Source organism: Tinamus guttatus, unplaced genomic scaffold, assembly GCF_059628265.1.
Source record: "Tinamus guttatus ecotype Peru unplaced genomic scaffold, ASM5962826v1 Tinamus_guttatus_pri_ptg000244l, whole genome shotgun sequence".
NCBI lineage: Eukaryota > Metazoa > Chordata > Aves > Tinamiformes > Tinamidae > Tinamus > Tinamus guttatus.
Genome location: NW_028288778.1, coordinates 384,217 through 409,000, shown reverse-complemented (window position 1 = coordinate 409,000; position 24,784 = coordinate 384,217). Strand labels below are relative to the sequence as shown.

The window sequence follows — 24,784 nt, the reverse complement described above, 5'->3', positions numbered from 1 at the left end:
GGATTTGCGTTGGGTGCAGCGTATACGTAGGAGAGAATGTGGTGCTTTAGCACATGAATCACAGGTGCAATTTTCCCTTCTAGACTTCTCGTTCTTACCTTAGAAATGAGTCCTTTTTCCAAACGCAGGTCCCTGATGTCCTGAACACTCCAGCACATCACGCTCCTCTGGCTTCCCGCGGAGTTTAAACTCCCCGGCGCATTTCAGCATTTGATTTAACCCTGTCTTGTGATGGGGGCTCAGGACAGAGTTGTTGGGAGAACTCCCTGTGCCTTCCCAAACCTCAAGGCTAGACCTGAACTAATTACAGCTAATTTTCATTGTATTTAGAGTACTGTGGAGGTGTAGGGTATCCTGGAGTTGCTTGAGTCGGCTTTAACTTCAGCTTCACTTCAACTCTGTGTTTGGAAATCTAGAAGGTCTCTCTGGCATGAGCTTGCTAGCACTGAAACAGAGCTCCTCAATTAAGTGTGTTATTTTAAATAACTTATGCTCACGCTGCGGATTAGGGACGATGGGACGTGTTTGCTGAAGGGTTTTCTGAAGGTGGGAGCTGGACTCCTCGTGCTTGCAGCGACCAGCGTGATCCCTCCCCAGCGCAGCGACAGCCCTGCCTGCACGTGCAGGGAGCCAGGAGCCGGGCACGACGGGGCAGCCTCCTGTCCTACAGAAACTGTGTTTGTGTGCTGGCCGTGGCATTGCAGGCTGCGGAGCAGACGGTGCATTGCCTGCATCGAGCAGGTGATGGGACGGCTGTTACGTCTCATGCATTGCGCAGGCTGCAGAACAGCCCTTGCGCTGCCTGCATGGCTTGGGCTGCAGAGCGGCTGTTGCTTTGCATGCATCGAGCAGGCCGCAGGGCAGCTGTTATGTTGCATGCATCGATCGCTGCCGGGCAGCCATCGCATGGCATGCATCGAGCAGGCCGCAGGGCAGCCATCGCATGGCATGCGTCGGGCGGGCAGCAGGTGGCTGCGGGCCCTGCAGTGGGCAGGCTGCAGAGCAGCCCTCGCGGTGCCCGCGCGGCGCGCAGGGGCTCGCGGCGACCTGGCAGCGCGCGGTGCACGCGCCGGGCACAGCCCCGTCCTCCTGGCCGGGAAGGGGCCGGGAGGCTGCGGGGTCCCTGCAGGGCCGGTGCGCGCAGCCCTGGCGGCCCCGGCGCTCCCTGCGGCCGCGGCGGCGGCTCCCGCGGCGCTCCGGCCCTGCGCGCTTTGTGTGCTGACCCCTCCTCCCGCCGGGCTCCATTTTGGAGCGGCGCCGTCCTCGCCGCGCTGCCCGTCCCCACCACGCTGCCCGTCCTCGCTGTGCAGCCTGTCCTCGCCGCGCTGCCCGTCCCCGCCGCGCTGCGCCGCCGCTCTGGGCCTTTTGTCTGTCCGCGGCCTCGCACGAGGCTCCTGCCCACCTCATCCCAGTCTGCGGCTAGGTTCAACTGTGCAAAATACTGTTTAAGAGAGAAAAAAGAAAGGAACTTGTCAAGATGCATTTGTTGTATCGCATTTAAAACGAAGCAGAATTGAAGGTAGTTTTTGTCCGACGGGGGGTGCAGGGGGCTGCAAAGCCGTCAAGCCGCAGGAGAAAGCCCCTCCTTTGTTGTCCTCCTGACATTGAAGTGTAATTTTTCATGGTTATTTGGACTGGAAAATGGGGGGAAAGAGGGAGATGGGCTTGCGATTATTTCCCATAAATGACAACACAATCACATCACGCTCCACTACAAACATGCTCAAGGAATTTGCCATTTTTTTACATTTCATGTGTGAAAATAACAGCAACCTTCCTGGCACTGATGAAATCTAAAGGGACAAATCCCTGTTGGGGTCCACAGACCTAAAATTTAGCCCTATTTGCAAAAAAGTAGCCAGGTGCCCTTGTCCTGGCGCCAGCGCGCTGCTGCTCCGCTGCGCGCCCGGACCCGCCGCGTCCGCGCCGGAGGGAGGTGAGCGATGGAACGAGACCCGTGCAGCTCCCGGGCTCTCTCCTCGGAGCCGGCCCTTTCCTTTGCTGCGCGCTCTGGACACACATAAGCCTCTCATTTCTGCAGTAAAAACAGTAGCAAAACTCATTACTCTTGACTTTTATTTGTTTTTAAGACAAAAAATATTTTTTCTTGTAATTATCTATCGTAATAATGTTATTCTGTTTGTTAGTGCTGCTGCGCTCTTCTGTGTTTACCCAAGCACGGAGCAGAGGGGTTTCCCAAGTGTCTTCCATGTGCCCCGTGTCCGAGGGCCCTTTGGAGCCGCGTGAAACTCTCCGAGTTTCCCTGGACGGTGCCTGGAGCTGCCAGCGGCCGCAGAGCGGCTCAGTGCGAGGAGAAGTGCGTAGTGAGAGCGCGTGTTAGGGAAGGGAAGATGCTGACACGCCGTGGAGGGGCAGCTCGTTTCTGTCCAGCAAGGAGCTTGCTTGGGAGGTGGCCGCAGATCCGGATGGGTGTCAGATCCGCCCGTGGAGAGTGGCCAAGACTTGTGGAGTTCTTTGGAGCGGGGGAAGGAAGAAACGGAGCAGGGAGCGAGTGGCTTGGGGGCAGTTCTTTTGCTGCCGGGTTTCTTGTGTGGTTTCTCTGGACACTCGGGTCTTTAGTCGTTGCACAAAGGCGCAGTGGAGTTGCCCCACCGTAGACGATGGATGGGCATTTTTCAGCTGGGGACATGTTGGTAGCCCGCATTTCTTTATTGCCAGTGAAAAGAGTGCAGAGATGCTCTGGCAGTGCCTAGCAATGCCCTGGCACCCTTAGGAAGGAGTGTCATTGCTCCAAGATGAATGCAGGGATTATTATTTTTCAGCGCCGTGTGCCGAGCGAGCAGGACAAGGCTGGTGGCGCTGCACAGCGCTGCGCTGCGCTGCACTGCACTGCACTGCACTGCACAGCACTGCACAGTGCTGTGCTGCACTTCACTGCACTTCACTGCACTGCACAGCACTGCACAGCGCTGCACTGCGCTGCACAGCGCTGCACAGCACTGCGCTGCACTGCACAGCATGGCACAGCACTGCGCTGCACTGCACAGCACGGCACAGCACGGCACTGCACAGCACAGCACTGCGCTGCACTGCGCTGCACTGCACAGCACTGCACAGCACTGCACTGCACAGCACTGCACAGCACTGGAAGCGCAGGGAGGAGCGAGGTTCAGCGGAGCAGCAGGGTTGGAACGAGCTCCACACGGCGCTGCCGGGGCTGCGCGGAGCCGAGGCCCCGGAGCGGCCCGCGGGCACCAGGGCCGGCGCTCCTGGGAACGACGTGTCGGGAGCCTTTTTGTTCCAAAGGAGAGACCCTGTGTACAATTAAAACTTGTTTCTGGTAAACCTCATTCCAGGAAAGATGAGCTTTTAACAAAAGGCTTTTGACAGCTGCAGGGTATTTCATTTTTTTAATGCCGAATGAAAAATCAATACATTTTTCTGGGTTATACATATTCAGAACAGGCTTGATATTTCCATTATAATGGAAAATGGGTGTCTGCACATCTCGCCTGTCAGAGCTGCACCACCGCATTTTCCAAGCCACTGCTAAATATTTCAAACCTGATTTGATTGTGGCTCGTGACAGCTAATGTTTCTGAGCTCTGCAGCGCGCCGGAGGGTGGGGAGGCGAGCGCGGCCGCGGCGCTGGGCGCAGGAGAGCGCGGCAGGAGGGGACGGGCGGGAGGTCGCCGGCTGCTCAGGCCGGCGCGGGCCGGGTCAGGGTTTGGTGGCCTCCCCATGCGCTCAGACTTCTTCAATCTGCCTTTGGAAGGGGCAGAAACGTCGCGGTTTGACCCTGTGTAGCCATGTGCCGGGGTTCACACGCGTTCCCGTGCACTGCCGGGCATCTGCAGATGGCAGAAAAGACTGGGATTTTCCAGAGTCTTTTCCCTCTTTGTCCTTAGTCTCCCTTTAGTGAGTGGTTTAATTTCAAATTAAAAGGAAATGCCACTGTCTGAAATGATTTATTCACAGAGGAAGAAGAGACTTTTCCTGGGGATTTGCATGGGATGGTTTCAGCAGGGAGAACAGCAGATTCCTCCTCCTTCCAGCGCCCCGCAGCTCCTGCTGGTGCCCCTGGTCCTGAGCTGGCCCCCATGGGATCCTTCCCGGCCCGGCCGCGGGTGGTGGGGCCGGCGCGGCGGCCTCCGCGCGGTGTTTGGGCTCCACGCACAGACCCCCGGTGCGGCCCTGCCCCAGCTCCTCGCGGCGCATGGAGTCCGCTCGCCAGAAACCTGCGGCGCTTCGGGGAGCCCGGGACACCCTCCAGCAGCCGCGTCCTCCGCGTGGGCCAGAACAGCAGCTCTGGCCTTCGGGAGCCCCTCGTTGAGGTTCCCGGACCAGGAGAAGACCCTTCTGCAGCCGCGGTGTCCCTCATGGCTCGCTCCCGCGCCGCGCGGCCGCAGCCTCCGGCCTGCCGACTCCTGTACCTTGCTTCAGCACTGCCGCGGAGAGTTGGCTCCTGGATATCAGTCTGGATTAGGATGGTTCTTAGGACAAATGGCTTTGAGTTGAGAACCTTTTAGCTGCAGAACCAGTGTGGGATTCTGATCAAAATCTGTAGGAAATATAAAGTAAAGCCTTTGGGTGATGGAGGCAGTCATGATAAGCGGTGATTTGCAGTCTCAGACTGGCGTGATCGACCTGCACGTTGTTGTGTAGCAAAAGATTTACAGATTTTTCTACTGGAGATCTGTTCCTTGCATCCTGCTCACCTGCAGCCTCGTGCTGCCCTTGGGGCTTGGTCTCGGGATATTCCTCCTTCCTGGCTGCAGGGATGCTCAGCTCTGGATGCAGCCCAGGATTTGCCGTCAGAGCGGGGGGAAACGGGAGCGTGGAAACCCCTGTCCACGTGTGCAGAGCTGTCCCCAACAGGAGCCCGCGTCGACGCGGGCGCAGGGGGGTCCCGGCCTCGCCGCCCGCCCAGCACCCGGGTCAGCCCCAGCTCACGCGTCGTCGAGGCCCATCCCGGAGCCGGACGCGGCACTTGGGGCAGGAGGCGCGGCCGGGAGCAGCCCCTGGGAACGGCGCCCGGCAGAGGAGTCTCCAGGAGGCAGGAGCACCGGCCTGGAGCCCCTTGCAGCCTCCCTGCACAAAGGCGTCTTGTTCCCCTCCCATCCTGCCTTCAGAAACAGCCCTCAGAAAAGCCTCTTGGGCGGCAGGAGGGAGGGAGGCTCTGCAGCTCGCACACCCTGGTTTCCTCCTGCTTTCCAGCCGGCCTGCCCAGGGCAGAGGTGTTGGAGCCAAATGGGCAGATTCGTTACCCTTGGGGAAGGCCGTGTCCAGGAAGAGGGGCTGGCGGGCGCTTGGCATGAGCGCCGGGCTGTGCCGAGCCGGGCAGCGAGCGCTGCTGCGCCCTGCGCGCCGGTGGGCCGAGAGTTCACCGCTTCCAGCCTTGTTTTTTAATCATTTTTCTACCTTTATTGGTATTCATAGCTCACATTTTTCCGGTTACTGTCAGCCTGGGCTTGCATCCATTTTAAAGAGCTATTTTTTCCCCTTGTTGATGATGATGATGGTATAAAGGCAGATGGTGTAACTGCTTATGAATGTCCTATTTTATTTCCCGCAGACCAGACAGTTCACTGGAAGACGAATATTGTTTCCACATGCTCAGGTTAGAGCCCAGGCAGCGTCGGAGCCGGCAGGCGGCTCCCGCGCCGCTGCCATGCCGATGGTGACACCTCGGGGTCAGGGCCGGGAGTGCGCGGCACCGGCCACCCTTTGTGCTGCGCGCGGCTGCGCCGTGGGAGCCGCCGCGGGCGCTCGCTGCCCGCAGCGATGGGCGCTGAGAGCCTGCAGCAATGGGTGCTCAGAGCCTGCCACGATGGGTGCTCGGTGCCCACCACGATGGGTGCTCGGTGCCACGATGGGTGCTTGCTGCCCGCAGCAGTGGGTGCTCGGTGCCTACCACGACCCCCCAGGTCTGCCGGGAGCGCCTGGGCCTGGTGCTGGGCCTGAGCGGAAGGAAACCGCTGGATTTCCATCTGAAATGTCCTTAGTGAAAGTTAACACGGACATTTTAATAACATAATAGAAAGATTTTATAAAACCAGTGAAACCCTGTGTTTGGTGCTGCCTCGTTTGGTGCCATATCACCTTGGGTCACAGCTCTTCCAGAGAGCAAGATGTGGGTACATCTCATGGGCTTTGTCTTCCAGAGGGAGCTGCTGTGACTGGGCAATGCAAGTAAAGGGCGTAAACTGTGTTACCTGTACAAGGATGGGGTGGCTTGACCCACTTTCAGGTAGCGCAGCCGTGTGCATGGAGCTGCCACGTGCACGTGCTCTGCAGGAACAGCCCAAGGAGAGGATGCTGGAGGTGCTGTCACAAGAGCAGATGCTGGAGGTGCTGTCACAAGAGCAGATGTTGGCGGTGGTGTCACAAGAGCAGATGCTGGCGGTGGTGTCGCAGCCAGGCGGGTTCATGGGGCCGTTCCTGCTCGGCACCGTGTTGTCCAGAGAGTTCGTGCTGGGGAGGGCAGTGGCGGAGGTGCCGCGAGTCCCTCGTGGGCCCTGGCAGCCCCCCGTGGCTGGGGGAAGCTGCTCGTGCCCCGCGAGGCTCTGGCCGTGGGGCCGCGCTCGGCCCCGCTCGTGGCTCTCACCACCTTCCTCGTCAGCTTCTCTCCTGGCCTGTGCCTCGGCCTTGGACACCCGTGTTCAGGGAGAGTTACTTGCCCTTCCCTTTTGACTTGCGTTTTTAATGTTATTCCTTTTGTTTCTCGTATTTCAGAAGAACCCATTGAAGATGTGGAAGGGCCCAATGAAACAGCCGTTGATGCTGAAGAGCCTGCCAAAGAGCAAGAGAGTGGAGGGGACAAGGACCAGAGTAAATGGACAGGTCAGTTTTGGTCCCCCTTTTTCTCTCAGGTCAGAGGGGCTACAGGCTAGATGTGCGCAGGGTTGTTCATAGGTGCTGGTTGGCCTCTGTGCTCTCTTCTTCTCTTGGCTTCTTAAAGGAAAGATTCTACAAATTCTCAAACAACTGCTTGTTTCCAGCCAGTTTTTGACCTCTTGGCTCATGTTACAGTTGGAAATGTTTGCCTCCTTCCATTGTCCCTGGGCCTGCGGTGGCAGCCGAGTGGCCGATCGTGTACCCAAAAGTGCCCAGGGAAAGGAAGGAGCAGGAGCGCGGGCAGCTGCAGAGCGTCGCCGGGCGGCAGCGGAGGGCCCGACGGCAGCACCGCGGGTCGGGGTCGGGGTTGGGGTCGGGGTGCCGTGCGGCGGGCAGGGCTCTGCGGGCAGCAGCGCGGCCGCGTTGTCCCACGTCCCGCAGCTGCAGGGCCAAGAGGTCCTTCCTCATGGTCCTCGCTCCGCAGCGAGGCCTCTTTGGAGAAAAGCAGCGCTGCGCGGTGGACTCGAGCTCCCGCTCTGCTGCCCTCCCGCTGCCGCGGGGCTTTCTCACCCTGCTCGTGCAGACGCACAGCCGCATTGCTGTGGCGCAGGAAACTGAAAGGGGCCGCGTTGCAAAACCCTTGGGTGAATTTCTGTTCTCTTGCAAGGTATGAGGAGGTCGCTCTGTCTTTCCCAGAAGATAGTTGCAACAGGGGAGTCGTTTAAATATTCCTTGCCTTTGGGCAGGAAGCAGCTGCGAGGCTGCCCTGCTCGGGAGAAGGCCGCTCGGTCCCGTTGCTGGCACCGAGGACACGGCAGCCGGTCACTGGTCCCGCTCAGCGCCGCGGGCAGCAGGTCCGCGTGCCCCAGGCCGCACGCCGCTGCGTCCTCCGCATCGCGCCGCTGCGCCCACCGGCCCGTCCTCCAGCCGGGCTTCTCCCGCGCTTTGGTGGCTGCTTCTCAAAGAGACACGGCCAGCGAGATGCTGCAGGTTGCAAAGTCTTCCAAAGTCTGTCACTGGCAGGCTGTTTTAATCTCTGTTGTTAGAAAATGTGTCCAAACGTGGGGGAAAAAAACAAGTTCTGCCTTAATACTTGTTGAAACTCACGTTCCCAGTCCACGTTCTAGACCTCGCTTGGGAGGTTGTGCTGCACATCACCCCCCATCACTGACCTGCTCTTGAACATGGAGATGCAACTTTGCTTCACTATAGGGGATGTTTTAGTTTCTCTTGCTGCGTGAAATTGTGTGATTTTAAGCCAAAGCACAGAGGCATCACATAAAGATCTGTGTATTGACATTATATCTGAAGGATGAGTAGGGCCCTTTGCCTAAACCTTGAGGCACTTGCAGAGCTGATCTGTTTTTTAAGAGTACGCGTGAAATCATTTAAGGAAAAGAGAAACACTTACCTTTTAAACCCTTTGCTATCCAGAAGTTCTAAATTGGAATGTTTCAGTTTTCCAACCTGCCTGTGAAATTCCTACCCCGTTGTTGGTGCTCGAGCAGTGGATAAGCCAGGACGGCTGCAGAGGGAGCGCGGCGTGCGCCGGGGGCGTACGGAGCACGGGGCGTACGGAGCACGGAGCGTATGGAGCACGGGGCGTACAGAGCACGGAGCGTATGGAGCGTATGGAGCACGGGGCGCTGCACGCAGCCGCGCTGAGACGCAGCCCAGCGAGATTCGCACACGCTGGTGCGGGATCCACGTCCTGCTTCAAGCGTGTAACAACACTGCCACGACACTGAGAACAGGAGAAGAAAAAAGGCAAAAAGAAAGTTCTCGTATTGTTTATGTGCAGTAGAAATGCAAAACAAGTCCTGTGCCTCAGCCTGCGCTGTGTCTGCTTTTAAACTCCCTGGCGAACGTAGCAATGTCATCATGTCCTTGTGGACCTCAGACCTAGAAGGAGATGGAAACTAGGTCAGATTATTCATGACAAACACAGAAGAATAGTGTCTGCATGTAGGGAAATATCAAAAACACCTTGGTACAAGTTGAGATGTAGCCAGGGAGGGAAGCACGGACCATCACGGAAGCAATCACCAACAACCTTGTAAAAAGCGACTGGCAGACGGGAGCTGATGGGCAGCTCAGCAGAGTGGAGAGCTGTCACCCGCGGTGTCACGCAGCGGAGGAGCCGGCGCCGCCGCTGCGCTCGCCGCAGCCGAACGGGCAGCCGCGTGCGGGCGCTGCGGGAGCCGGGATCAGCGGCAGCGCGGGGAGGGCTCCACCTCAAACGGGGAAGGAGCAGGTTGCAAAGTGTTCAGATAAGCTAAATTTTTCAAATCTGTGACCTGCTGCTTCATGCTTGGATATTTCAAAGAAGCGATGAAACCCACCAGATCTGTCAGCTGTTATCTCATGTGGATTTACGGAAAACAGGGGAGGTGCCAGGAGAGGACAAACATGGTTCTTATCTTTAAAAAGATGAGTAGCAGGGGATCTGTGGAGCTGACAACTTCTTTTGCCCCAGATTTTTCTGGGAATTGACCAAACAACTGTTTGTAAGTATTGGAAGATAATGAGATGAGTTAGAGTCAACGTGGATTTGTCAAGAACAAATCATGTCAGCACGACCCAGTTTCCTCCTCCATGAAGAAGACTTTATTGGCAGTCAGCGGGTGTCTCCTGTCTTGGCTTCAGAACGCTCTTGACGCGGCTTTTCGTGGCGTTCCCAGCAGCAGGCTCAAGAAGTTGGGGTTGGGGTTAGAGAGTCGCAGGACGGGAGCAGACCGACCGGCGACCTGGGCCCGGACAGAGGGTGTCTGTGACTCGGAGCGCCGGAGGAGCCCTCCTCGAGCTCGGGCCTCTCGGTGCTGGATTTGCCATCGATGGCCGACTGGGGGGCACATCTGGCGCCCCCAGGAGCAGGGCTAGAACTCGGGATGGTCTTTGGATGGTCTTTACAAGTTGGGAATATGGTCTAGGAGGGGAAGGCAGTACTGTTCACTGGGGGCCGTAGGCAGATAGAGATGATCAGCTCTATAAATGTAGCTATACCCGTAACAACAACAACAAGAAAACCCAAACAGGAGCTGGCGTTGGCTCTCACGTGAAGAACTTCGCCCTTTCGGCAGCCGCGCAGCCGGGTGCATCCCGTGCAGCGCGTGGCCAGCGGGGGCTTCCTCAGGCTGCAGAGCTGCTTCCAGACGGTTCCACTTGTTTCTGAGCATGGGGCATCAAGGAAGTTGAGGAAAAAAATCAGAAACCTGAAAAGCCCAAATTGAAAGGCGTGATCTGCATCACGTTACCTGCGAGGAGCAAATGGAGTAAATTGGCTTATTCCGTCCTGGAGGAAAAGACAGAAAGGGAGGCCGAGAGAAGCGGCGAGCATGAAACACTTGAAAGGAAGGAAATTATTTGTCCTCCATGTCGGGGTGTTGATGACAAGAAGTAATGGGCTTAAATTGAAGGGAGAAAGATTGAGGTCAGATAATATAAAAAACAAACCTCCTGGTGAAGCCTCTGTTCCCAGAGCCTGCTGGAGGAGGGGATGTTCTGGGAAGGTTCCGAGGATGTCCCGAGAGGGCCGGAGAAGCTGCCGCCAAGGAACAGGGCAGCCCCGTGCCCGGGCGGGAGCACCGGGGCCGTGGGGACGCCGACGTCGGCGCTGCCGTTGGCTCCTCGCGCTGCCGTTGGCTCCTCGCGCTGCCGTTGGCTCCTCGCGCGGCCGTTGGCTCCCTGCGGTCCCGAGCGACCCGCTCGCCCTCCGCGCCTCCGTGTCCTGACTGCGGACTGTGCAGTTCCTCCTGCAGCTTCGTAAAGACCCGTGAGCTCTGGCCGAGCTCTTCTTGCAGATAGGAACAAGCCACGAGACAAATCTGCTCGATCACCTTCTGCTGCACGTGTGCACACGCGGCAGGAGGCACCTCTCTGCTTTCACTGCAAACATTTATCAAAAACAATTAAAATAATTAAATTAATTAATTTAAAAAAAAAAAGTTTCAACTGCAAAACAAGTTTGTCAGTTCAGGCTTTTATTTATTTTTAAATAGGAAGCAAAAAAAAAAGTTTTATTTTCAGGCAAGGTTTTCCATAATGTGGAAAACCAAAGCTCAAATAAAAAAATTTGCATACATTTTTACATAAGTTTTAATAAAGCCTGAAAGATTTGTCAAAAGCGAGGGTGCCTTCTGCTTTCGGTCGTGCACGTGTCTGTTGCAGCGAGCTCGTGTCACGCAGCGGTGGGTGCTGTGGAAGCACCCAGAACTCTTACAGGCCTCCTAACGTGTTCTGAGTCCAGAGCGGTTGCTCACGTTCCCTGTTCCTGGGTGGACTCGTTTGCTTGTTTGCAGTGACCCAGCTACACAGATTCCCTTAATGCACTCTGTTGTATAGATGTAGAATATCAGATTATTTTCCCCAAAAAAACAAGAAGCAAGCTCTGCTTAAAATATAGATTGAAATGAAATATTTCTAGAGGACTAGCCTGAAGGGCTTTTATTTTTTTTAATGATTTTTTTTTTTTACTCCATGATGCTCACCTAACACAGAGCAATTAGTGCAATGGAGCGTCCCTGATTCGAATCCGTGGTAGATTGCTATTAAAGGAGGTATTAATGGGCTGCCGAGAGCTGGGAAATTGTTGCAGAAAAGTGTGTTTATGGAGTATGGTGCTGGCAGGCATGATTTCAATCGTATTTGACATGTTTAACATAAATGTATACTGCACAGCTCCTGCAGTTTATGAATAATTCCTACAGGCCCACTGCCTTTCTAATTACTGAAATTGAAAAAAACAGGTCAGGCACATCCTGACGGAAATCTATTACTGCCCCTCCCCCCACCGCAGTGTTTTTCCCTATTTTTTTAATATATGGCGTTGCTGAGCACTTAATGGCGGGGATGCACTGCGGGAAGACCAAGGATGAGGGCATTGGAGCATCCCTGCATCCCCCCATCCCTGCATCCCCGCATCCTCTCATCCCCACATCCCCCCATTCCCTTATCCCCACATCCCCTCATCCCCACATCCCCTCATCCCTGCATCCCCGCATCCTCTCATCCCTGCATGCCGGCATCCCCCCATTCCCTTATCCCCACATCCCCTTATCCCCGCATCCTCTCATCCCTGCATCCCCACATCCCCTCATCCCCGCATCCCCTCATCCCTGCATCCCCTCATCCCCGCATCCCCTCATCCCCGCATCCCCTCATCCCCGCATCCCCTCATCCCTGCATCCCCTCATGCCTGCATCCCCGCACCAGCTGCCAGGCGGCACAGGGCCGTTCCGCACACGATGGAGCAGCATCGCGGAGCAGGGGGACGCGGCTCCATCCATGGAGCAGGGATGCGTCGCCGTCTCCAGGCCCCTGTGCGTGCGGAAACGCTCCCGGCCCCGGCAGTGCTGCTGGAGCCGGCTGGGAGGCTCCTTGACCCGGGAGCCTTGGCTGCAGATTCCCGTTTCTGAATGTCCATTAAAGGCGCCAGGCCCTCCATGTGTCTCCATGCCCAGACACATTCCCGAGCTGCGGATGCTCCATAGACAAAGCCAGGCCACCTCCCGGGCCGGAGCGAGACCCTTTGCGGCGTTGTGCTGGCCGCTCCGGGGATTCTCTGTGCACGTGGAGCTGCTTCGTGCAACCATCGCACGGCCGCTCATGTAGAGATATTTTGTAGTTGAAATGTTCCTTCCAACTGAACTGGGCAGCGGTATCCGCACAAACCGGTGGCCGGTTCGACAACCACGTGAAATGGTTCACTCTGAGACGCCCTGGCTGCTTCCTGCCCGGCACGGCGGGACGTGCCAGGGCCGTGCGGCGCAGCTGGCACCGCGTCGTGCCGGGCGCGCGGCGCCTCCGCGGGACACGGCCACTTTGCGGAGAAACGCTCGACCGCGTGCGATTGACACGAGGGGCGACACACGGCAGCGCTGCCGCGGGGCTGTCACCAGCACCACCTCGGCGCCCCGGCAGTGTCTCGGGGAGGGGTTTCCCCCTGGTTACTTTTGCTGTGTTACTGCAAAACGCGAGGTTCTGTCCGCAGGACGCGCTGAACCCGTGTGCCGCGTTAGCCGGGCCCCAGGGCTGCGGCTCCCCGTCCCGCGAGGACGGCTCCGAGGACGCTCCTTGCTGTCCCAGGCCGGGGCCGCGGCTGCGGGAGCACCCGGGGGCGTCTCCCGGCTGGTCACGGCGGTGCCGTTGGGCCCTTCCTGCCCGTGGAGACGCGTTTGTTCAGTCCAGGGGCTCGCGGTGCTGGAAAGCGGCTCCCGGGGAGTGTCAGAGGCTGGTGGAGGGCGGCCACCAAACATGGAATTTTGTTTTCCACCAGGCAGGGAAAACGCCGTCCCTCGTCCAGCCGCAGAGATTTTCCCAGGCCGGTGCTGAACTCGGGCGGAGGGAGGTTTGCAATTGGCCATTCCTGAAATCAATGGAGAGAGCAAAAACCCCACAGTAAATTTCTAGGGCGAGCGGCGAGCTGGTTTACGGAACGCAGGGAGATGAGAACCTCTGGCTTACGGAAAGCAGCATGAATTAATAATCATTTAATTGGCTGCTCCATTATGTTGCTGGTCAGGAGATGGGAGTTGAGATGAAGGGGCTGTCAGGGGTGCTTTAGCCAGAAGAAGCTGACGGTGGGAGGCGGTGGTGGCTCCCGTTTTCCCCCGTTTTCGGGGCAGTGGCCGCCCTCACCTCGCACCTAGTGCAGGAGGGGACGCGCGCGTCCACGCAAGCGCCCACCTCGTCCCTGCGGTGGCTCTCGCGTCCTCTTCTGGAAAGCAGAAGGTGCTGAGAAGGGGGGTGGCCTCCAGTGCACCCTGGGCGGCCGGCGTGCCGAGAAGCACAGGGTGCTCCAAGGTCAGGAGATCTGAAAGGAGCCCGCTTACAGGGTCAAAAATAATAAAAATACTAGTTAAAGAATTGCCCCGCATCGTTCTTTAGGCGCAGGGAAGCCTTCCCTCTTGTTCCTTGCGAAGCCCTTGTCTCCAAGCAGGGTCCCTAACGCGGCTGCAGCCGCATGCGCTGCCGAGCGGAGCCCTCGGCAGGGGAGGCCCCGAGGAGCTTCTCGTGCGGGACACGCGGTCCCCCGGGTCGCACCGGTGCGGAGCTGCCGCTCGTTCCAGCGTCCCAACTGCACCAGTTGCCCCAGGGCTGCCAAACGCTCCCTGTAACCTCTGGGGCCATGGGTGCTTTTTCCTATTTCCTTCCTACTGGGAAGCAGCCTACTTAGAAGTAGGGAAAAGTAAAAGGTAATTAAAAATCTACCTTTGCTTGCTGTCTCCAAAGTGCTCATTTTTATTAAGCGCACTTGATCCAGCCCGTAACATTAATCCTTCAAAACCAGAATTATTAATATTTATTCAGGCCCCAGAATAACTGGTTTTTTGCAGAGTTCTGAAAAATATATGCTCAGTATTTGCTGTAAGTATTATTTTTTCTATCTGACAACTCAGATGGGAGTTTGTTGTTCATAAGCTGCCAGATACGTAAGTGACACATTCAGTCCACATGGCAGATGAGAGGCATCAGGAACGCTCTTCCCTGCGGTCGGAACGCGGGAGGGATGAGGAGCCTGCAGCGTTTTCATGGCTTTCCACTGTTTAACCCCTAAAAAGTGCGGGGTCCAGGCAGCAGTTTCGACCTGCGTTGAAGCTGAGCGCTGGGTGCGGGGCACAGAACGGCGTCTGCAGCCCAGGACGGCACCTTCGTGTCCCTGGGTTGTTTTACACAAAGAAACTCCAGATTGGGACTTTTTAGTAGGCTCGGGAGAGCAGTGGGGTCCTGTGTTTCTTGGTTTCATCCACATATTCATGGATTTTACTTCTGTGCCAGCGTTAAACTGCTGAGTATGTGGCGGGGTAGGAACAGCGGGATGAGGAAGTCACCTCTAAGAGGCTCTGCCAAGTCCACGTCTACAAGGAGACCCTTGGGAGGGCCAGACCTCACCAGCTCCTGCCTCCTGCCAGCAGCCTGGGTGTCTTTTTGCAGTGTCAGTTTTCTGTTTCCTGGAGGTTGTTTGGCCTCTGTGTGACTGCATGCTCGGGGAGGGTGTCTGGCAGGGAGGGAGGTTAGCAGCGTGGGTTGTGCTTCCTATTTTGGCATGGTGCTTTCGGAGATACATCTTCTGTCAGTAATGGAAGGGAGCTTTGTGAAGGAAGTAGTTTACCTGGTTTTACTGTGGCTGCATCTTCTGCAGAGAGATGCAGATGCCAATGAGTTCACAAAGAGGAGACAGGGAGCAGAGGATGGGGGGACCGGTCTAGGAATGCTACAGTGCCTTGTTAATCGGCAGCCAATCCATCATATTAAATATCCAGCTGTCATATATTACCTTTCAAGTGAAAATGAATAACTCCCATTAAGGGCGAAATGGGTTTGAAGTCGATTCGAGACAGATTAAAGTACTGTTATGAATGTGTGTTCGGGGAGGAGGAGACGGGGGCTGTGTATAATATACTTGTCCTTACAGTTTTTAAATAATAGATGTCCCACAAATTTATGTACTCCGGGATGCAGGGGGAGGGGTAAAGGTCAGAGGATGTGCGCGCCGCGGAGCCTCCACCTCCCGAGCGTTCTGCCGCCGCGGCCTCGTCGCCTGTCCGTGTTCCGGTGAATTGGGATTGCCGCTCGTCAACCTGTTGCGGCTGCTGGACCCGGCCCGGGGCGGCTCCGGGCGGCTCTCCGGTCGGGATGCGGCGGGACGCGCGCCCGGAGCGCGCGGGGGCCCGGTGCAGGCTGCGGTGCAAAACTGCCACGTTCGCAGCTGGGGACGTGAACGCTGCTTTGTCACGTGCCCGTCCGGCTGCGGGTGCAGGTGACACCCCGGCCTCGCTGTCTGACCCAGCCTTTCTGTGCCAGACACAAGCACAGGAAAAGGCTCTCCTGCGCATAGCAGATCTTGAACAGACCATATAAATAGCTGTGATTTTTCTGTTTCTAACTATGACTTTGGCACAATTCCTTTATTATGGAAGATAATTCCAAAAGACTTTCATTTTTTGGCCAGGTACGCTTTGTATGGTCTAAGTTAGTCCGTGTACTCATTCTCTTCCAAGTCCTATGTTTGAAGAAACTGCAGCAGTTTAAATGGAAATATTGTCTTCATCCAACTCAAGCCTCTTCGGGGATGTCCTGATATAAATCTCTTTTTGTTGCAGCACCAGCCAGCCAGGCAGAGAAGGAACTGACAGAGCCTCCAGCATCCTCTAAACGCATGTCATTTCCCAGCAGCTCTGAGTCACCTCTCTCCATTAAATGGTCCAAAACTTCAGAGGAGACCAAATCAGAGCAGGTAAGAGGCAAGAACCCAGCTTTCTTTGCATCTACCAGCAGCTGATTGGTTTCATGCCAAAAGCAAAAAATAAGAGGACAATGACAAAAAGTGGTAACTGTGGTAGGAAGAGGCATCAAATTATTAAAGTCTAGCTGTAAGGAAAGAGGAAAACAGCAGCTGTAGCAATTGCATGATTCATTTGTCTTGCTCTGCAGATGTATCAGTGTCCGTACTGCAAGTACAGTAACACAGACGTGAACCGGCTGCGGGTGCACGCCATGACCCAGCACTCGGTGCAGCCCATGCTCCGCTGCCCGCTCTGCCAGGACATGCTGAACAACAAGATCCATTTGCAGCTGCACCTCACCCATCTGCACAGCGTGTCACCGGACTGCGTCGAGAAGCTCATCATGACGGTAAGTTGCTGCGGATTCAAACACGTCTGTTGCCTTCCAGAAAAGACAAGGAGAGGGGTGCCCTCACTTGCACAGGCTATTACTGCTGTAATGTGCCACTCTGGGCAACTCCCTTTCTCACTGAGATCTTTCCCATCCTCCCACATATTTTGCCTGCAGAAGCTAGGTTGTCCGTGCTTGAGCACTGTGAAAACTGGCACTGTTGCCCTATTGAGTAATTTTCTGATGAAGAGATTGGAACAAATAAGATTTCCCTTAACCAGTGAGCTCATCACAGAGGAGTGCCCTTCGCAGAGCTCTCAGAGATGAAGCAGTGGATGTGCTGTGCTGCTCCTGTCGCAGAGAGGGCAGGTGCTCCCTATGTAGATTAGCACGTTCAAAGAGGGACACCAGGGTTGTTAAGGTAACAGATTACAGGAAATTGGGTATCGGGTTTCTGCTTAAAATAAGGATCAACAGGGTTATTTCCATTGGCAGTCTTGTCTTGCGCAGGAGAGACAGCCCTACGGTGCAGCCCGTACTCCGTGTGCGCTCCGTTCACTTAATGACGATCGTCATTATGGTTGTATGAGATAAGTTGGATCTGTTATTTCTGTGGGGAACTGTTCTATCCAAATAATCATGCTTTTGATATATAGCAATTCACTTTCTTCAGGGTAACCTGAACGAGGAAGGGATATGCAGCGGTTGGCCCAAGAGAGCTTAAGTCTTATGTGATTGCGAATGCTGTAAAGCAACTGTTTCAAGTGCTATTTTCAAAATATTTTGAAATGTCTGATCTTAAACTGGATTCTAAGAGTAGACAGGTAAAATTCTCTGAAGTAGGAAGTTAGGACATTAAAGTGATGATTGAAAGTTCTCTAAATAAAGTCGCCTTGAGGCGCGGTTTGTCAACCACAACCGGCCTCGCGTGCTCTGTGGGTGTCCCGGCCGTGCAGTCCGCTCAGGAGCAGGGCAGCGGCTGTGGGTCAGAACAGATCTGTTTGCATCAGCCTTTGGTTCTGCCCCGCATCGTTGCTTTAGCATCTAGAATGTGACTCGTCCTCCAACGCTGCCTCCGAGGAAATGAAATTCAGCTAACTTCAGGAAGAATTAGTTAGAGAGCTTGATGAGTAGTAGTAAATTAACAGAGAGGTGCTCAGATTCTCATCTGAGACCTGTGTTTCACTGTTTTGGCTCCCTTTTTCTCCCAGAGCTGTTGACTGAGACTCTCTTTACAACTGTCATGTATATAGAGCAGTGTCCCCCACCTCATCTGTGGTACCTCTGCGCTCTTACATGCAAAATACTCATCAAGGTGCATCCCTTCCTCAGCACAGAGGCATTTGTTTGAGTAAATAACATTTCCAGTCTCAAAACATGGGCTTTTTTTCATGCATTCCTTTTTTGTAGGTTTTACATGAATGCGTCTTGCCATTTGCTAGTGTCAGTGTAAGATACAGGTAGAATTAATAAGGCACATTTTCAAAAACCCTTCTAAATTCACAAATGGGATGTATTGTCAGATTTCTACAATATTATTTTCTTTGGTATAGTCTTCAAGGCAAGGTTGTGTCTGCATTTAAGAACGTGTCGCCAGGTATATAGAATTAAGTGTTTATTTTGATTCCTGTCAGTTCTTTCCCTTTGTGATTTTTTTATCTTGCACCCCATTTCTGCTTGTTTTTCCCTTCTTTTCTGATTTCCGACAATAGGAGAGAATAATACAGCGTTTTGTGTTCCGGGCTGCCGCGTTGTTGTGTGAGCCGGCGCGGGCTGGGCTGCCCCGCGTCTCCTGCCCCTCTTTGTTCTTCTCTTTCGCTCTCCCTTCCTGACATCCTCTGCTTCCCTCTCCACCCCCGTACGCTCTTCACGTCCCTCCTGCTTTGCTGGGTGCCAGTTTCGTACCCGGGCAGTGAAGGCTCCTGGTGGCCACTGTTGTCCCAGGCTGTCACATCCGCGTGGCCATTGCAGGAGCAGCGCTGTGGACAGGGCCCAACACTTCTGAGTGCACCGTGTCTGCGCCCACCACAAGCGTCTCGGCCAGGAGCCGTCCCAGCTCAAGGATCTCGCCCGCTGGGGCCGCGTGCATTCTAAGCGGCGGGGTGAAGCGTGCAGATCCTTCTCGAGAACTCGAACCCACCTGCTTAGCTTCTGGCTACATCGATGGAGAATATGTGGACCTTAGCAAAGCACCAAGCAGAAGCTGAGCCCGTTTTGCAGATGATTTCCTGCAGTATCGGTTATTCTGCTGAGCAGGTGGCTGGTTTCTGAATTGGGCTCTCTACAAGACAAGCAGTGGAGAAGTGGCTGTGGCACCCTTTTATCAGAAATGAACGTATAGCCTCCAAGATGTGGGAGGACTAATAGAAGCAACGCATTAAGGAGCGCAAACAGCCCCAGAACACGTGGCAGAGCAGCTGCTTGGGGTGGAGGACAGTTGGGCCAGGTCTGTGCGTCTCCAACAGGAGCTCGTTCTGCCGCGGCGACGGGCAGCGCCTCTGCTGAGCACAAACACGTCCAGGGAGCTCACCCTCCTGCTCTCCTCCCCTTCTCATCCTGCCATTGCCATCAGCCCTGGGTAGCATTTTCCTTTGATACCCAGAGACGTGTCTGGGGAGGAAGATTGTCTCTTCTGGTTCAAATACATTAACATGTGGGTCAAGAAGATTGTTCTTTTTTGCATTAAATGACAAATACATTAAGAAATCAGCCCGGCCTGTGCAGAACGTGGGAGCATCAGACGTCCCTCATTTGGCCTGTTCCCGCTAGGGCTCCTGTCTCGCTCTGACGCGTGACTCAGGCCCTGGTGCCACCGCGAGTGAATTGCAGCCCGCTAAATGGGAGCCGGGTTCCTCTCGACACAGTGTCTTTGCACTCGGCGTTTGGAGGAGGCTCCAGTTAATAATACCTTATCAGACGCCTTTCAGGAACCTGCAGTGTCTAATACGTCTGTTGCCATAGGAACGGCTGCTCGCTGATGCTCCGCATCTCCTGTCTGCGCTTCGTGCCCTGCCCCGTGCGTGCGGCAGCGGCCGGGGCGGCCGCCCCGCCGTGAACCCGGCCGTGAACCCGGCCAAGAGCCCGGCTGGGAGCCCGGCTGGGAGCCCGGCTGGGGCGCTGGGCAAGAGGCTCCACGGCCGGGGCTCTCCCGCGACCTCCCTGCCCTGGCCGCTGGATGAGCGCGCCCCGGGCGATGCCACGTGCGCCTCCCCGCACCCCGGGACGATGCCACGTGCGCTTGCTAGGACCCCGGGACGATGCCACGTGCGCCTCCCCGCGCCCCAGGCGATGCCACGTGCGCCTCCCCGCGCCCCGGGCGATGCCACGTGCGCTCCCCGTGCCCCGGGCGATGCCACGTGCGCTTGCTAGGACCCCGGGACGATGCCACGTGCGCTCCCCGCGCCACGCGGGTCCCCCCGCCGCCTTCCGCTCAGCCCGTGCCGGCGCGGCGGCCGCGCTCCCAGCCGGGTGAGGTGCCGTTCGCCCCTTGACCAGGCTGATGGGCTCCGGCGGGAGCTCCGCCGCCTGCCGCGCCTTCCCCCGCTCCGATTCTCCTGCCGGGTCCCCTGTCTGCAGCGTCTTTCCAGCCGCCTTTTCATCTTGCTCTCTTCTCCCGTCTCTGAAAGCAATCCTCCCCTATCTCCGCCATCCGCGCTTCTCCCTCACGCTATCTTTACATTTTTTCCCCTTTTCTATTGTCTTCTCTTATTGCTCACTCCCTTCTGCTGTCATTCAATTTTTCTCTCTCCCTCCGTCTCGCCCCCTCTTCCTCCCCCCTTTCCCTCTCACTCTGTGTCTCATTCTCCATCTCGGATGAAGGTAATGAAAATAATCGGGCTTCATTAATTCTGAGCCCTGTGAGATGATAGCCATTTGGAGCCATGTTTGCCAATTAGATGGTCTAAATTAGAAGTGACCTTGGTATACTGCCATCGCTTTGCTTCTCTGAGTCTAATGAAGCTTTTCACTCCAGCACCCTCTCTCTCTCTTTGTAATGGAAATTACCTCCTTTGTCTGGTTCGGGAACCTTGCATTGCATGTGTATTTCCCTGGTCGCATGGACATGGGGATGGTAATGTACCTCCTCAGACCTCTTCTAGAGATTTTCTTTTCTAAGCCACACGATTTCAGCATTCTTGGGCCCTTTCCAGAGGAACCATGTGGACCCTCCCTGCGCTCGGCCGCTCGGTGCGAGCAGACTGCTCGCTCTACCCAAGGATTAACTTCTTGGACATGCAGGAATACGGCCGCGGCGTGGGCGGCACCCGGCTCTAAGCCCCAGGCCCGCAGGGGCTCCGTGGTTCGTCACGGGCTCCGTGGTTCGTCACGGGCTCCGTGGTTCCCCACAAGCACGGCAGGAGCGCAGCGGAGCCGCGCGTGTCCCCGCCGCGGTTGTCAGCGGCGCGCGCGAGCTCGCCGGCTGCGCGCGGAGCCGGTGACGGGGGAACCTCGCGCTGACAGCGCTTGTCAGAGCGCCCGCTCCGCTGAGGATCCCGGGGTGCGGAGCGGGAGACGCGGCCTCGCTCCTCGGGGCTCTCTGTGAGAGTGAGTACTTCACTGGGCCACGTTATTTATACAGCGGCCATCGATTTGGGATGCCCAAGCACACAAGCAGAGCTCTTCATCTTAAAGAAATCTTATACAGCATTACAGGATCTGAAATTTGTCCAAAATAGAGGGAACTTGGAAGCACAGGTGCTTATCCCAGCAATGCCAGATGTAGCTTCCATCCACGGTACATGGTTGAGGTCTCTGCAGCTCATCATCAAGTGAAATTCTAAAGCCAGCATTTCCATGTTCAGCACAAACTACAAGTGAAACATGTTGGATGTGGGAAGAGGGAGAGGTTGCCAAAGCCTCTGGCTGATCCCTCTCCCTTCTTGGCTCTTGTACCTCCCAAGTCCTTTGGCTGGAATCGTGGGGTGGGGATGGAGTCGGTTCCGTCGCTGTCGTGACGGTTTCCGAGCGAAGAGAGCTCAGAGTGTTTGCTGCAGTGCCAGGAGTTGAACCTTATCTATGAGTTTGTATCAAAAATCCTGGGGTTGAAGACAGCAGATAGACTGAGCTATTAGCTCCACATCATCCCAGGTTTTCATTTAGATGGAAAGATGCAGGAGAGTGAGCCAGTTCAAGGAGACTGTTGGTTCCTTCACAGTCGCGTTGTTTGGGGGAACAGAGCAGGGAGCCCCCGTGGCAGGGGAAATCACACGGTTCCTTACATTTTTAGGGCTTTTCTTATATAATGGTTCAAACTGACTGGCTTGTTGATACCGTGAAAGAGCTGGTGCCAAAGGGAAATGAAAAGAAGGCGATAAAGTTATTGAGCAGGTTTAGGATGGGTGCTGGATTGCATCCCTGCTGCTGCCTGCTCCGGTGAAGGGGATGCGGAGAGCGCGTGGGATCACATGAACCAGCACGGCCTGTGCTGGAGGTAAGAGCATTCCTCTATGGCCAGAACAGCTGTGCTGTGAAAACACACCAGAAATGCGGAGTTCTGGATCTGGAGCATCGCTCCCGGTTCAGGCCGTTGGGTGATCGTGGGGCTGCCTTCCCCCAGATGCTCTTTATTTTCCGTGTGTGGCTGTAAAAGCAGCCACAGCACGTGGGACATTTTCTGCACATGCAAAGAATCAGGCCCCACTCCCGAGGCTCACCGGGAAAGGAAAGTTCCCTGTGGGGCATCCGGGATTCAGTGTAATGAAAGTGATTTGGGGTGTGTGGCCCATTTTCGTTATTCCTTACTTTGGTCCTGCTCAGCGGGGATCCTTGAGGATGAAGAGGATGAGGATGCAGTCCTACCCTGCAGAACGGCCTGGCAAAGGGCTGCAGCGTTAGCAGGAACGTGAGCCGTGCGGGTGGATGACTGCAGCAGGGAGCAGGGCCAGTGCCCTATTCTCAAAGTTTTGTTTCCCAGCGGCAGCCTTGCACGTCTGTCTGGACTGCCAGCAGTTGCCCTACATCCATAGCTCCAATTTTTGAGCTTCCTGCACTTCTCTTCGAGCTTTTTTCTTCCTGCCTTTCAGGATTTTGTGGCTGTAACAAATTAATGTACCAGAGCCCTTTTTTCCCTTTTTGTGGCGGGAGACGTAGGAGGAGGGTGAGAACCCTAGCTGTGGAGATGCAGGTAGATAAAGGTAATTACTTAAACATATATAGGGCAGGACTTATTGGTTTGGAGACCCAGATTAAGATGCAGAGGAGCATGTGAGGTTGATGATTATATTTCGGGGAGAGTTAATTGACGGAAGGTGAAGGCAGACAAAGAACCGCTGCTTACTGCCTTCTTGAATCCCAATCAGGAATTATGATTAAAGACGCGGCGAGACAACAGAGGCCTGATGAATTGGTGTCTTTTTTTTTTTCTTTTTTGCCGTCATTCACACTTGATTGACTTCAACCTTTCAAGTGCAAAAGTCTCTCTTTTCCATTATTATTCATAGCCATCTGAGTTTTTCTAATTAAAGTGTATGAAAACAATTACTGATCCGTCGTACTGAGTCTGGTAGTGGGGATGGCTGCCTTACTGTAATGCGTATAAAAAGCCCACAGTTTTCTATAATGATGTGCAGCTGAGGTGTTAGATAATTTTATTCTTTTTCTACTCTGTTGGGGTTTTTTTAATTTCTCATGATTTATTTTTCATAATTCCTAAAGATCCTAGGAAAGCACTCTCCCTGCTGATGGAACGGGGAGGGACAGCTCCTTTCCTCGCCGTCCCCCGGCTGCTTCCCCGCGCGTCGCCCTCCTCCGCGCCCCGTTCCTGTGAATTAAGCAGTGACCTTTGGCGTCTCCCGACCCGCTCGCGCGGCCGCCTGGTGCTCGCAGTTAGAGCGGCGGGCGCAGCGCGCTCGGTGCGCTCGGTGCACTCGGTGCGCTCGGTGCGCTTGGCGCACTCGGTGCACTCGGCGCGCTCGGTGCGTCGGCGCCGGCCACCTCTCCCGCCGGCGCGTGCGGAGCCCCGCGCTCGCTCCCTCGCCCCGCGCCCTCGCACCGCTCGGCTCCCCGCGCCGCGGGGCCCCGCGCCTGTCCACCTCCCTCCCGGAGGCTCCGCGTGGGCTGAGCTCCCTCCACATGCTCCGCGAACGCAAGGTCCGTCTGCCTCTGCGGGGACAAGGCAGGCTTCGTGTCTAGGGTATTTTGGCTGCAGCTCAGCCACACATTTGTTAATATTTCACATGGCTGGGTCAGAGCGTTGTGGTTTCTGGCTCGCAGGATGCAAGCTGTACTCCATGAATGTAACAGCCTCGTTGGTTCCAAACCCGGGGTTCGCATGGCTTCCCCTGTCCGGCAGCAGGAAGCCAGGGGAGACCTGTGTTTCTAGGCAAGGTGCTCCCGAGAGCATCTCCCGCCCCGGCGGCCGCAGGGGCCGAGCGCGCCGGCGCCGTGGGAGAAGCACCGAGGGCCGCTGCGAAGGCCGCGGGCCCTGGCGGGGCGGGATGGCGCCTTGGTGGAGCAGGACGGTGCCTTGGTGGAGCAGGACGGTGCTGCCGGCGCCGCTCCGGAACCGTCATGCAGGGGCTGCTGAGCCGCTGTTTGGTACCGGCTCTGAGAGCTGGAAGGGGTATTTTTGTCCTGCTCCTGATGCCTCCCATGCACAAACTCCTGGCTGGGCAGTTTGTGAGCTCAGTGTGACCGGATGCACACGGAGGAATGGGATTTGTCCTGTGAGTTCAAGCATTTGACTCTTTCTTTGAACCACACAAAACTTCCAACTCATTAAAAACCTTGAACTTTAAGTCCTGCCCTGGTAATGATAAGGCAGGTCCTGAGCAAACACCTGAAGAGAGGGAAAAGGACCATTACCAGTGAGAGCAAGGAAAGGATTACCAAAACCTTTCCATTTTGTGGATAGCTTGCTGTCTTTTTAGTCTTTCCTTATTCATCCTTTCCTTTGTCACCTCTCTCCCTATTTGTGCTCTGCTTTCTCATGCCCCTCCTTTTCCCGCATCGATACACTTTGAAAACAGTGCTGCAGTGCTCCCTAGTTCAAGATTACAGTGTACTTTACAAGGTATGATTTAATTAGGGGCCTTATTATGTTTTCAGCAGCTTAAGGTGGGCCTTTCAACTTATCTACCTAATTGGTTGCACAAGAAGTTTCACAGCCCATGACAAAACATTGTCAGTGATCAAAGTCTGAATTCTACATAAAGAAAAAATATTAATAATAAGATTATTCTTCAAGTGTGCACTGCTAATTATGTCCAGAATGTAACTGTAGAAACACTTTTGACTGATGTGAGCTTTGTCTAATAAACATGAGTCTTCAGTGAGCTATGAAAAGTGACGCCTGACTTTGCAGTACTGGTGTCTAATTTTGCCAGTGAAGATGTTTAAAACATTTCCCTGTGTTTTTCTGCTCCCCACACCG

General features: G+C 55.4%; 1 protein-coding gene across 1 annotated transcript in view; it reads left to right on the top strand.

Annotated features, from left to right (window-relative positions):
* ZFHX3 (zinc finger homeobox 3) overlaps window positions 1-24,784 on the top strand; it is a 124,691-nt gene that overhangs the window by 83,452 nt on the left and 16,455 nt on the right. Inside the window, exons 5-7 of the mRNA XM_088526206.1 lie at window positions 6,697-6,804; window positions 15,900-16,033; window positions 16,231-16,431. Coding sequence (XP_088382332.1) covers window positions 6,697-6,804; window positions 15,900-16,033; window positions 16,231-16,431 — 443 coding nt within the window. The remainder of the gene's footprint in view (window positions 1-6,696; window positions 6,805-15,899; window positions 16,034-16,230; window positions 16,432-24,784) is intronic.